The sequence below is a fragment of the Tenrec ecaudatus genome, chromosome 18 (genome assembly GCF_050624435.1).
Source record: "Tenrec ecaudatus isolate mTenEca1 chromosome 18, mTenEca1.hap1, whole genome shotgun sequence".
NCBI classification, from domain to species: domain Eukaryota; kingdom Metazoa; phylum Chordata; class Mammalia; order Afrosoricida; family Tenrecidae; genus Tenrec; species Tenrec ecaudatus.
Genome location: NC_134547.1, coordinates 62,998,798 through 63,013,388, shown reverse-complemented (window position 1 = coordinate 63,013,388; position 14,591 = coordinate 62,998,798). Strand labels below are relative to the sequence as shown.

At 39.6% G+C, this 14,591-nt stretch overlaps 1 protein-coding gene across 1 annotated transcript in view; it reads right to left on the bottom strand.

Moving 5' to 3' along the window:
- The window catches only part of PHLPP2 (PH domain and leucine rich repeat protein phosphatase 2), a 91,464-nt gene extending 77,076 nt beyond the window's left edge, over nt 1–14,388 (bottom strand). Inside the window, exons 1-2 of the mRNA XM_075536902.1 lie at nt 14,258–14,388; nt 5,139–5,431 (exon numbers count right to left, since the gene is read on the bottom strand). Coding sequence (XP_075393017.1) covers nt 5,139–5,431; nt 14,258–14,356 — 392 coding nt within the window. The 5' untranslated portion in view covers nt 14,357–14,388. The remainder of the gene's footprint in view (nt 1–5,138; nt 5,432–14,257) is intronic.
- Nucleotides 14,389–14,591: the final 203 nt, after the last annotated feature.

The window sequence follows — 14,591 nt, the reverse complement described above, 5'->3', positions numbered from 1 at the left end:
TTACAGACAGAAAAGTGAGGTAGAGTTATATAATTCACATAGGTAGTAATGCCAGGGCCAGGATTTGAACCCACATAGTCTTATCTTAGAACCCACATTCTAAACTATTATTAAATATTATCTTGTAATTTTGCACAGCAAACAGAATATTTTTAGTTATTGAAACAGCTATCTAAAGAGAAATCTTAGTGACAAATTAAGATTATGTATTAAGTGAATAGACAGGATATAAAATTGAATATGTAATAGGAATCCAAAATTTTAATAAAAGTATGCATGTATACACACATATATACATATACATGTTAAGTATTTGTACATATACCACACAGAAATATCTGTGCAGCTGTATATACACATACACCATACATACTTATTTAGTAAAAGATCTGAGTTAGAAAAAAAACTTTAACTGAGAAGAGGCAATGACAGTTACGGATGGGACCTGGTGTCAACATTCCAAGGTTCAAATTCCAGCCCTATTGCTTAATAGCTGAGTGATCTTAGGAGAGATGCTTAACCTCTCTAAACCTCACTTTATTCATAAATGGGGTCAGTATCAGCAATTACCTCACAAAATCATTTTGAGGATTAGATGAGATAATCTACATAAAGATGACCTTGCACATTATTATTATTTCTCTTTAGTTTTTTCCCACATTTTCTACAAAGAGCACCAATTAAATTTCAGTATGCAGCAAAAAGTTTACTAAAAAACATTATCCCTTTGTCTGTCAAATAACTTATAAAGGATTTTTCTGAAGAAAGTACCATATATACTCAAGTAAAAGACAAGTTTTCGGCACATTTTTTAATGCAGTTGTGTGGTAAAATTAGGTGCCTCGGCTGATATGTGGGTGGGCTTATACTCAAATATATATGGTATCTACTCCTCTATATAATACTATCTCCATTATTATTATTGTGAGGATTACATAAAAAGGTACACGTAAAGGACTAAGCACTGCGTGGATATATTCTAGGCAAAAGGTTGGTGGTTTGAACCCACCCAGAGGCTCTTGAGATGAATTTGGCAATCTGCTTCAGAAGGTTCCCAATCTAGAAACCCCTAGAGTAGTTCTACTTTGTATAAAAGGGGTTGTCACGAAGTGGAATTAACTGGACAGCAACTAACAAGTACAAATGTCAGATAAAAACCGACCACCAAGATCAGCATCATAACCATCATTATTTTGGGAGTGAATGAGACTTATTGAGCTTTTCAGCAATGAAAAATATGTTCATTCTTTCAAACCACAGCTCTAAGTGTTCTCATTATTTTTGAATAAATTAAATCTTCCAAGAGCTCACTCACTGCCATCAAGTCAATGGCAACCCATAATGGTCCTATAAGACAGGGTAGAACTGCCCCGTGAATTTACGAGACTGTAACTCTATATGGGAGTAGAAAGCCCCACTTTCCCCCTTGGAGTGGCTGGTGGTTTGGAACTGCTCACCTTGTGGTTAGCAGCACAACATATAAGCAGTACACCGCCAGAACTTCTTCAAAGAGCTACTTCATTATGAATTATCAGTCAGAGGGCTAAAAAGAGACAAACTTCCCAATCTAAAAGTAGCTTGCACTCACAAAAGTACATAAACCCTATCATTTGTCTTCTTAACTAACTATACCTAGTAGAATCAAACCAATGCAAACAGGGTTTTCTCCACATTTATAATATCTCTGTATACATATGCATTAATATACAAATCAGTCAACCGTTTTTGTTTGTTTTTTTCCAGTCAACTGTTTTAACAAGTACAGTCCACCAATCACTATCAGCTCTAATCTAGGTCAAGGTTTCCACCTGATAAAATTAGATCAGAGTTAGTGTTAAGATTTAGGAAAGCCTAAAGATAACCCAGTTTGATCCTTTAGTTTTATAAATGGATTTAGGAGATGTATTTGTCTGAGCACATTAACTGGTGAGCAAGGAAAACATTAAATTGCTAGTCTACTTTTTCAGGAATCATCCAAAATCCTAGAAGAAATGCATAGTAAGCCTCACTTGAGATCTTTTAAATGACACCAATTTTAGCTTAGCAAAAGGTGCTACTACTATTACCACTTTTTCAGGTGTGAGTGGGAGCTTCCTCACTTCCAGCAGAATCACATCCACAACTTTGAATTGTATTTCAAGCAGCATATTTATTTACTACAGGAATGAGGGAGGAGGGAAGGACAATGACCAGGTATTTAAGGAACTCTTGCTGGCTGGTGGAGTCCCCGATGGTACAAAGGGTTAGCAGCTGAAAGGTTAGTTGTTTGAGTCTATCAGAGGAACCCCAAAAGAGAGGCATCGCAATCTACTTCCTAAATGTAACAGCCATTAACATTCTATGGAACTTATTTCCGCTGTGGAACATACGGTGTTGCCGTAAGTTAAAACAGATTCAATGGGAACTGTTTTGGTTTTTATTTGATGTTTAATTCAGAAAACTAACAATAGTTTAAAAAATTAAACAAACCAAACCCAATCAAAGACTCAAATAAAGAACAGAAAAGTAGGTGAAGGGAGACATCCAACAGTGTAAGATATGACAAAATAATAATAATTTATGAATTATGGAGGGTTCATGAGGGAGGGGGTAATGGGGAGGGAGCGTTGAAAAGGAGGAGCTGATACCAAGGGTTCAAGTAGAAAGCAAATCTTTTGAGAATGATGATGGCAACAAATGTACAAATGCAGTTGACACAATGGATGGATGTAAGGATTGTGATAAGAATTGTACAAGGCCCCAATAAAATTATTTTAAAATTTAAAAAACACCCCAAATGAAAATACTTTTCTATACATATGCAAAAAATATTTTGAAGATAACACAAATGTCTCTTCAATATATTAAAAGTATGTTCAGCTGGTATGGAGGGCTCAATAGAAAGTAAATGTCTAGAGGAGAATGAAGGCAACATATGTACAAACATACCTGATTCAATTGATGTATGGATTGTGATAAGAGTTGTAAGAGCCCCCAATAAAATGATTTTTTTAAAAGTATGTTCAGTATTACTCTTAAGAGAAATGCTGATTAGAATTCCTATCAGATTTGCAAAGTCTACGTCAGTGAATTTAAAAAGATTTGTCCTTAAAGTGCTAACTTTATGATTTGTAAATTTAAAACTTTTCACAATTATTTCTATTTGTAAGCAGATATACACTTTTGCATTAGTAGGTATCTATACCTAAATTTTTACACTAGTACACATTGGAGAAAGTAAGGAGCGACAAGTATATTTTGTCAGTGGAAACCTCCAGGAGATTATCTATTAAAATAATAAAGATTTCTTACGGATAGGGAGGTTGGGGGAAGAGGTGAATGAGGAGCTAATAACAATGAGTACAAGAAAGAAAAAAATGGTGTAAAATTGATTGTGGTTAAGATAATACAACCCTCTTGATATGACTGAACTATCTGGTATGTGGATTAAGCACCAATAAAACTGTTTATAAAATTTTTTAAGATTATAAATGTACATATGCTTTGACCTAGCAATTCTACTTCTAGTTTATCCTACAAATATATTCCTATATGTGGGAAACATCATAGGTCCAAGATAATTCATTGAAGCATTGTTTGTATTAGTAAAACAAACAAATTGATAATCACCTAAATATCTGTAGGATTTTGAATTTGTACTTAATAAGAAAATGGGTTCTTCTGAGGTGACCCTGTTTGATACTTGCCCTCATGAAGTTATCACTGAAGATATGGGTACGATAGCAAAGTGTGATTTAAAGTGTGATGAAATCAGATAGTGCCTGGGTATCAGAAAGAATAGAGTCTGGCATCCTAAGGGCGTGTCTTACACAATTAGCCATCTAAGTGAAGTATCAGCTAAGTCTGCACAAAGAAGCTTAACTGCCAGTGTGATCAATGGATCATTAATAATAGAACTCATGATAGGGAGTTGGGTGGGGAGGCTGTATTAGATCTTAAAATCTGAGCATCTAATTTACAGAAGGCTATGGATAACAGTGAAAGCCCAAAATCCATTTATAGAGCCCCCACATGGATTAAGCCTTAATTGTATGTTCTTGGTCTATGTCCTTGGTCCATTGACCAAAGGCATGCATAGTCCTGTCCTCAGACAGAGTGCTTTGGAAAGTGGACAACTGCAGATATAGTTAGGTTAAAATTTAACATCTTACCCATTTGTTTCCTGTGACTCATTTTTAACTTGCTCTACTTTTTATTATTTTCTGCTTCCTTTTGGATTGAAGCTTTTGTGTGTTTTATTTTGTTGATGCTGTTGGGATCATTCTTGAATGATTCTGTTTATATGAAATTCCAGACTTTATATTTTTTAAAATTTCAGATAGATAAATCTATAAAAATAGTAACTAGATTAATAGTTCTTACGGTTATGTCAGGGGAGGATGGGGGGAAATGAGGAGCTAATATTAATGGATACAAGAATTTAAAATGTTCTAAAATTTATTGTAGTGATAAATGCACAATTCTTTTTTAATATATTTAAATCAGAGTTTTATAGTACATGAGTTATGTATCAAGAAAACTGTTAAAAATGTGCAATAAGAGGTTGGCTAAAATATGGGAGTTATAAATTGAAATACTAAACAGCCATTTAAGAAAATTAAAATTATATGAATATTAGCATGGAAATATCTCCAAAAGTTAATGTCAGCAGTATATTGCACAGAGTACCACTAATTTATAAATTTATGTGTAAATGTGCACACTCGTGCAGGAACATAGACCAGTATTTATAAGTGAATGGAATACCCGTAGCTTTATTTAGAAAACAGTAATAAGAACTGCCTTTTGGAACAGCCTGGGGAGCTGCCAAAGGGGTGAAAGGACGACTTACTACATCTCTTTTTTAGATACTCAATTTCTACATATCCCCCCTCCCCCAATTAATGTTTACAATATTTATTTTTAATTTAGATGTAGATCTCTGGTATAATCCAGAAAAAGCAACCATTAAGTGTTCCTTCATGGGCAGTTTTTTTGAATCTCAGAATCATAAAGTAAGCATTCTATGAACAAATCTTCTTTGAAGTCTCCATAATTGGCATCCATTCCAGCAAATTAAAACCCTAAAATCCACTTCTAAGTGGAAACGCACATTACCTATATTGCAGTAAAATAAGAATGGAAAACTCTGCTCTTACCGGACCAGGTCTCCATGAAGCTGCAAATAAAGGCTTTCCTTTCCCTCTCCAGCACATATTTCAGATGCCAGGGTCTCCACTGTGCAAAGGACGAGATGCAATTCAGAAGAGGAGGAGGAGGAGGAAGAGGAGGCGGCGGCGGCGGTAATGGTTGTAGTGGCAGTGGTTATTTCTGCTCCATAAAGGTAAACACAGCCTCTCTTCACATCTTCTCTCAGCCAATCTCTTTCTCGAGAACCAAACCTGCTTCTTCTAGTCAAACAATTCCTGCTTCCATTGCGTTTCATATTTCTCTAAAAATTATCAAGAGAGAAATAGCTAAATGTTTAAATGCATTAAGCATGCTGAGTCTTCAACCCCAATATTGTTAGGCTAGCATCTCCTCTTAATGGGGCAGTATGAGTGTCCCCTTGGTTATCTTAACCTGGATAATGGGATTTCTTTTAGTGTTAGCTTTCATGGCTCCATTTATCTGTCATCCTAATCTGAACTTTTCTTTTCCTTGTTTTCAGAAAAAGTGTCAATAATAAAACACCTGTGTACCTACCAACAAGACTTTGCAAACGTTAATGTTTTACTACATTTGCTTCAGATCATATTAAAGAATATACATACACTATATGGTATTCTGTACCATACACTGTATATTTAGAATATCTTATTCTATGTACATATTTATTGTTTGCTATGTATATATATATATGATATATATGGTATTATCAAATTTAAAACTGTACCTAAATCTTAATAGTCAGCAATGTTTTATTTAGCTCAATATTGGCTTAGAGATTTATCTATATTAATATACTCAACTTATCCATCTGAACTACTGAATAATATTCATTAATTACATACACCACAATGTCTCCATTCTCCCATTCATAGTATTTACATTGTTTCCAACTTTTCAGTACTGGAAACAATGCTGCAATAAATATTTTCTTGTATGTCTCCATATGCAAATATGCCAATTTCTCTGATTCTGATCCTCTCATAATATTACCTCAAGTAAATAAGTAAGCTATGACACAATATTGAACAAATATCTTTGCACTTCTGTCATTTGCATTTGCATCCTATATTAAAAAAAATACATTATTGTATTTGACAGCTTAGGTATGCAAAATTCATCAATTGTGAAATCAAGTTATTTCCAAAAACAATTGCAACAGCCAATGTAACAAGTTTGAAAAGATCATTCACTACCTCTATTTTTATTAGACCATTTCTGAGCCCTTAAACTTAAATTTCCACTAACAATTACACTGATACACTTTCTAGTTTCTTTGCCTACTAACCTTCACACTGTGTTCCTTATACCAACCACATATAGTTCCCCAAACCAACTTTTTTTCCACAATTCTGCTGGTTCCCTGTATCATCTTCGCCATCTGAGTAGTTACTTTTCTAAATTCTACTAAGGTATCACTTTCTCTACAGAGCCTGAGTTGTCTACCATCCCTATGCTTCCCTCCCCAAATCAATTATCTTTGAGTTGATTCTGACTTGTGAAGACCCTGGGTGTCAGAGAAGAATTGTGTTCCATGGGATTTTCTATGGCTGGCTTTTCAGAAGTACAAGGCCAAGCCTTTTTTCCAAGGTGCAGTCAAGTGTTAACAGTATGCACACCATCCTGGGGCTCTTCTCTTTTCCTGCCTATAAAGAATAACCCCACTTCTTAGTAAAACACCTCCAAATTGAACATTTCATCACGACATTTTAATTATTTGATGTCTTCCCCTTTCCTCTGAGAGATTCTCTTACTTGAACACCTAGATGGCACATAAAGGTACGCATAATTCAATCTCACAGAAATGTATACTCAACCTGTACTTTTATTAAAAAGTGGTTCATTCTTCAGCAGATGGACATTGGACCTCCACTCAAGTACTACCTCAATGCAAGAACACGTTCTTCTATTAAATTAGCATTCCATGATGCACACCTTCCTGACATGATTGCTGAAGAAAAATGTGTGCATAAGCAAATGTGGTGAAGAAAGCTGATGGTGCCCGGCTATCAAAAGATATAGTGCCTGGTGCTTTAAAGGTTTGAAGATAAACTAGTGGCCATCTAGCTCAGAATCAACAAAGCCCACATGGAAGAAGCACACCAACCTGTGTGATCACGAGCTGTCAAAGGGATCAGGTATCAAGCATCAAATACCAAAAAAAAAACAACATATCATTGTAAATGAGGGTGAGTTCAGAGTGGAGACTCAAAGCCCATCGGTAGGCAACTGGACACCCCCTTACTGAAGGGTTTTGGGGAGGAGATGAGCCAGTCAGGGCTGAGGGTAGCAACCATGAAACATATACTTTTCCTCTAGTTCTTAAAGGCTTTCCTCCCCCCAATATCATGATCCCAATTCTACCTTAAATCTGGCTAGACCAGAGGATGTACACTGGTACAGATAGGAACTGGAAACACAGGGAATCCAGGACAGATGACCAGTGGTGAGAGTGGTGATGCCTGGAGGGTGGAGGGAATGTGGAGTGGAAAGGGGGAACCGATTACAGGAATCTACATATAGCCTCCTCCCTGGGGGATGGACAGCAGAGAAGAGGAGGGAGACTTTGGACAGTGTAACATATGACAAAATAATAATAATTTATGAATTACAAAGGGTTCATGAGGGAAGAGAAGTAGGGAGAAAGAGGGGAAAATGAGCAGCCGATATTAAGGGCTCAAGTAGAAGGCAAATGTTTTGAGAATGATGATGGCAATAAATGTACATATGTGCTTGACACAATGGATGTATGTATGAATTGTGATAAGAATTTTATGAGCTCCCAATAAAATGATTTAAAAAAAATAATGTGGTTCATTCTTAGGATAAGGTCTACATTTCTGTAGAATCTAAAAAAGTTTCTTTGAATCAAGAGCATACTATTAAGTGAAAGTACTTTCTTTACTATTTTTTTTAAATACCAGAATTGAATATATCTTAATAAACATTTAAATCAAATATTTATAGTTATAGCACCTAAAATTCAATTTCTAAAGATACACTCTCATTGCCATCAAGTTGATTCCAACTCATAGTGACCCTATAGGACAGTGTTTTCCAACCTTCCTACTGCTGAGACCCTTTAATACAGTTCATGTGTGGTGACCCCCAAACATAAAATTTTCATTGCTACTTCCTCACTGTCATTTTGCTACTGTTATGAATCGGACGACCCCTGTGAAAGGGTTATTTGACCCCCAAAGGGGTCATGACCCACAGGTTGAGAACCACTGCTATAGGACAAAGTAGAACTGGTTCCGTGGGTTTCATAGATTGTAACTCTTTACAGGAGTAGGTAGAGAGCCTCACCTTTCTCTTGGGGAGCAGCTGGTGTTTTCGAACTGCTGACTTTTCAGTTAGCAGCCCAACATATAACCCACTACATCACCATGACTCCAGGTAGTAAGTAATGGGAGAAAAGGGACAGTTAAAGTTAAAAGGTATCCTCCACTTAGAAAGAAACAAGAACAAGACTGGATTCATTATTTAAATTTGAGATGTTGCTAGTTGCTCAGAGTAGATTTGACCTGTGACAACCATACACATAACAAAATGAAACAATGCCCAGTCCTGTGCCATCTTCAGGATCACTGGTAAATTTGAGCCCACTGTCTCATCTATTTATTTAGGATAAACTCAAAACAAAACAGACTACCATTGAATTGATCCCAACTTACAGTGATCCCACATAGTGTTTCCAAGATTGTAAAGTTTTATTCAACCTAAATAAGGAGCTGATACCAAGGGCTCAAGTAAAAAGAAAATGTTTTGAAAATGATGATGGCAACATATATACAAATGTGCTTGACACAATGGATGTATGTACAGATTATGATATAAGCTATATAAGTCCCCAATAAAATGTTAAAAAATTATTCATCCTATCTAATTTTTCTCCTGAGAAGCGGCTGATGGATTTGAAGCATAGAGCAAGTAGCCCAACACGTAATATGTAGGGTAAAAAAAAAAAATCAAAGCCAGGCTGTTGAGTCAATGCTGACTCATAGTGACCCTAGGGGACATGGTTGAACTACCCCTGTAAGTTTCCAAGACTCTAACTCTTTATGGGAGTACAAAGTCCCACCTGTCTAGTATAAGTAAATTGATCATTTTCCAGCTGCTGGAGACTTGAGTACAGCTACTCAAAGCCATAATGATTATTACTGATTCTAACTTTAGATAAGTAGGAAAAATCCCTGGTACAAGGGGGAACTAGGTCTCTCTACTGAAGGCCAGACTCCAAAAATGAGTGTCTCAGAATTAAAAAGACTTTCAAGTACTTATTTTTCAAGCACTGGGACCATCGTATTTATACCAATAAAGACTTTTAACCACTAGTTAATTTTAAATATTCTTTTTTTTAATATTTGGGAAAGATCAGATGACCCATCTGAAAACAGCATTCTATATAGTACAGTAACATTTATACAAAAGAGGTCTACAATCAACATTCAATGGACAAATTTTGCTCACCTCGGAAAAGATATAAGCAAACATTGCACCATATAAAACCACCACCAAATAGTTCCTTCAAAAAAAATTAAAGGTCAAATAGAATGACACGGACCTTTTTAGACCTAAAAAAGTTAAGATCCCAAGAAGCATTAATGTTCCTGTGATTTTTCTTCTCCAATGATTTTTGTCCGTTTTTAAAATGAGGCTTTTATTGTTGTTGTTGTTGTTGTTAATGCATAATGTATTTTACTTCCCTAAAACTAGAAATCTATCATTATTTACCTCAAAGAATAAACTGCTGTCCTGCATATATGATATAGGCTCTCTCCCTGTAGAGATAAATGGGGTTAGTACTGTAATGTGTATTTCCATAAATCAATCCAATGTGCACATAGACCTGAACAAAGAAAGCAATAATCCAGATAAACTGTTAAACTATCATTAACCTTTGCTGGATTACCTAGCACTTCCTTCCTCTCAAAGTCCCTGGGTTTCCATTCAACTGCTAACCTAAAAGGAGCCCAAGAGGCATAGTGGTTACACAGTAGACGGCTAAGCACAGGGTGAGTAGTTCGAAACCACCAGCTGCTCTGCAAGCGAAAGATGTGGCCTTCCACTCAGTTAAAGAGTTAGCCTTAGAAACCCACACGGGTAGTTCTACTCTGCCCTATAGGATTGGAATCACCTCTATGCCAGTGAGTGGATGACTAACCTTAAGGGTTGGTGGTTTTAACCTACCCACTGGCACATTCAAAGATAGGCCTGGCTGTCATAAAGATTATAGCTGGGAAAACTCTATGGAGAAGCTCTACAAGAACATATGAAATTGCCCCCGAGTCCAAATCAATTGATTGCAATGGGTTTTGTTTTCCTTTATCTTAAGTAAGGCCTACTCCAATGCCCAAATCGTCACATAACTGATAGAAATGGTCTTTTAGCAGTCAGTACTTCCTGTTAAGCTGTCCTGATGTGCTGATTTCAGCTTTCAGAATCACCTTAGCATTGGTCCAAGTCATACTGTCACCTCATAAGCATGTGGAAAAAGGAGCCATAAAAACTATTTTAATTAGTATTGGTGAAGAATACTGGAAGTTCTACAGACTACGAGAAGAACAAACACATACGTCTTGGAAGAAGCAGTCAAAATACTCCTTAGATATTGAGACTTTCTCTCGTGTATTTTGGACATACTGGAAAGGCTTCATGCTTGGTGACTGGAACAGCAAAAAGAGGAAGCCCTTCAATGAGGTGGACTGCTGCAAAGGCTGCAATGGGCTCAAAGCTAACAACTCTGAGGATGGTGCAGAACTGGGCAGTGTTTTATTCGGTTGTCACTATGGGTTGGGATTGATTTGATGGCACCTAACACTGGAATTGCTAAAGTGAGAACATGTTACTTATTTACTTTTACTGACAAACTTAACTAAAAGAAAGCACAATAATCATCAATTTTGACATCAAGCAAGTATATAAAGAGCATATGTATTTCTTTTCAGATTTAAAGGTATTTCTAGAAAGCAAAAGTCATCAGAGTAAGCCATGAGTTAAGCACCCAGTTTCAATGTTATACTTTTTACTCTTAATAAAGATAACATAGGGCTGTGTTCAGTTCAAAGGTGACAAATGATGTAACATCCAGAGTTGACTTAATATACCAAAAGCCCCACCCACTGCCATTTCTAGTACAACCCATACCCAAGCCTCTAAGAGAGAACAGCACTACCCCTGTATGGTTTCCCAAACTGCAAATTTGTATGGAAGCATCTGCCTCATCTTTCTCCCAAAGTGGCTTGTGGGTTCAACCAACAACCTTTTAGGCTAGTAGCCAAGGACTTTAACTATTGCACCACCAGGACTCCCGGGAACTATAGTATAAACACCCAAGTGAAAGCCACTGTCTTTGACTCAATTCTGACTCAAAGCGACCCAATAAAGCATAGAACTGTTCCACAGGGTCTCTACGACTGTAATTCTTGATCAGAGATACAGCGTCATCTTCCTCAAGTGGCTGGTGGGCTCACACTGCCCACTTTTGGTTTGCAGCCAAGTGTTTTAACCACTGCACCAACAGGACTCCTGGGGACTACGATATAGGTATAGTGAAAAGAGGGTTTAAGGTAAGTCTCATACTCAGGTAGTTTTATTGGAATGTGAATTACCTAAAGGATGGAGATATGTTCCAACATTCAAAGTTTCAGAACATGATGGGGTCATCTCTAGAAATACACAATAAATATTTTGGAAGGGGTGAGAAGGAATTAGCTGGGATGGGAAGAGTACAATAATTTCACACCTTAGAAGCTTCCTGGTATTGATGTTTTTAAACCATGCACATATTGTTTTTATAAAAATTTAAAACTATTACTTGAAAAACAAGCCTCATGGCATTTACTGACTCAGCTATAACTTCATAGTTTCTCCAGACTGAGTAACATAAATAAAACAATCTTAAAATTATAGGGAACATCTGGAATATTTTTAAAATTCAAAGGTATGCCTAATCTTTTTAAGACTATTAAAAACATCATGCTTATATTACAACAATAAAAGGAACACATTTTAAATAGCAATTTTCTAAACGGAAATCTAGGGGTAGACTTTGAATCAAACGTTGGCTCACACAAATGAACTTAGATGCAGCCTGACCTTAGTTGTATCATCAGCCTCTTACAAAGAGCTACATCTATTATTTGACGATAATGGTGCTCATCTTTGTTAAATGTTAAAAAAAACAACGCTACAAAATAAAATGAAAAACCATTTTCAAAGATTCTTCAGAAAACATCTGGAAGATTACGACTTTCTTCCCAAGTATAGAAAATCTGCTACTTAATTCATTTCCAGTTTCACTTGGCACAAAATTTAACCACTCAGCTACTTAAAGGAACTTTTGTTGTAGAACACACGGCATCTATGAACCCATTTATTCTAAAGGATTATGTAAGCTGTTGACTATATGCAATAAAGCAAGGGATGCAAAGGTCTTAGACACCCAGTCTCCCACACAACTATCTCAGTAATGTAATTAAAATCCCTTTCAGGAATGTTTCTAATGGTCCAAATTGGGACTAGTGTTAGGTGGTCTTCAAAAACCATCCTCATTTTTCAGTTCCTTCCTCACCTCATCTCCCCACCCCTCCCAAAAAGTTATTTTAAAAAAAAGCTAAAAAAGGGCAAGGCTGTTTACTCTCTAGGCCAGAAGGCACTGCCAATCTCTCTGAGCTGCCACTTCCTGATAAGCTGGGTCAGTTAACTTTGTTTTCTTTTAAATAGCATTCATTCACAATTGATATTTTTTTGTCGGCCTTAGTTTTTAAATGAATTTCCAAACCTTTTGGATAATTACATTTGCAATTGAGTTAAATATATTACAATAAACGTGTACAAGACATACAAAATCAAGTTATTAAGACCCTGCACTAAGACAGGGAAGTAATGACGGAATTTTCCTTATATATATTACAGAGTCCTAGTTTATGTTGCTTTATGGAGTCTCTGAATCTGTCTAATCCTCCCCAGGCCCTGCCTGGGCTTACCATCTGTGTGGTGGCTTACCAAAACTCTTAATAGCATGTGCATCCTGTTGAGCTTCAATCCCAATCAACAACTCTGCATGTATTTTTAACATCGTGTATTTGAGTGGTCTGGCAAGGTAATTTTGACACGACAAATCTTGTAGAATTCCACTCGACTTCCAGGACACCTCATCTACCTAACGGACCTACAGAAAAAAATGTCTCCAACTATCTCAAAGGCTAGTAAACACTCAAAGCCGGGCGGCCCACACAATCCCTCCTTGGAACCATCTTCGCTGTCGCCTTCACCCTACGTTCTGCAAGCATTTGAATAACTTCTTATCGTGGCCTCCAAGGCTCCACTAGCCTGCATCTTTCATTCCCTCCTGCTCCCCCAATCCCTGCCCAAAGCCCCGCTGCTGCCTGTTGCATAACTGCTCCCCCGAGAGCGTCTCCCGGGATTGCCGGCCCGCCCTGCCAGCAGGAATGCCCCTTCGTGCCCAGCCCCTCCTCGCGGCCGCACCACGCTCCGTGATTCCCCGGCATCAGGCTCCCCCCGGGGTTTCCTCTCCAGACGCGGTGGGTCGCCCTTCCAGACCCGCGGCTCCCGAGCCAGGAGCCGGGTGGGAACTTGGCATGGGAGCCCCGAAGGCCGAGTTTGACCGCTGGGCTGGCGCAGCCCCTGGCCCCGCGGAGCGCGCGGCCAATCACCGCCGCCATCCTCCCGCTGGGGTGATGTCTTCAGGTGTCCGGGGAGAAAGCCCTGCGTACTTACAGCCGCGTACGCGCCAGGCGCGAGGCGGCCCTCGGCGCCGGGCCTCGAGCGCGGGGCAGGGAGGCAGCGGGGGGACGCGGGGTCCTCAAGGGGCCGGCTAGGCTGCAGCGGCCCGCGGACACCCGAGCCCCGGCGGGGGCCTGCGGGGAGGGTGGCGGGCGGCCAGGGATGGGCAGCGCGGGGACGCAGCGCGGAGGCCTGGGCAGGGGCTGCGGAGCCCCCCGCGCGGCTGAGGGGCGGCCGAAGTGCGAGGCTGACGGACTGACGTGGGCGGGGGCGGCTGGCTGCCGCGGCCAGCCTGCGGGGCGGGGGCGGCCTGTTCCTGCCCTCGCTCCCACCTCGGCCCGCCCGCTCGCCCCCTCACCTTCAGAACCCGAATCCCTCCCGGCCGACGGCTGGCGGGCACTTCAGGCGGCTCCCGGGGCTCCAGCGGGCCCGCGGGCCCCGGCTCCACCTCCCCCATCGGCGGCGGAGGCTGCACAGGGACGCCGGGCCGGCGTTACAGCGCGAGGAGCCTCGGCGGCGCGCGCGAGCGGCCGGCGGCCCCGCCCCTCGCGGCCCCGCCCCGGCCCCGCCCCTCCCGCAGCCCCGCCGGACCTGCGTAGCTGCGGGCCCTGGGCAGGCCCTGCGCCCGGGAGCCGCATTCCGGCCGGGTGGCGACCGAGCCGGGCGGGCGGAGCGTGGTGTCCCCGCAGGGC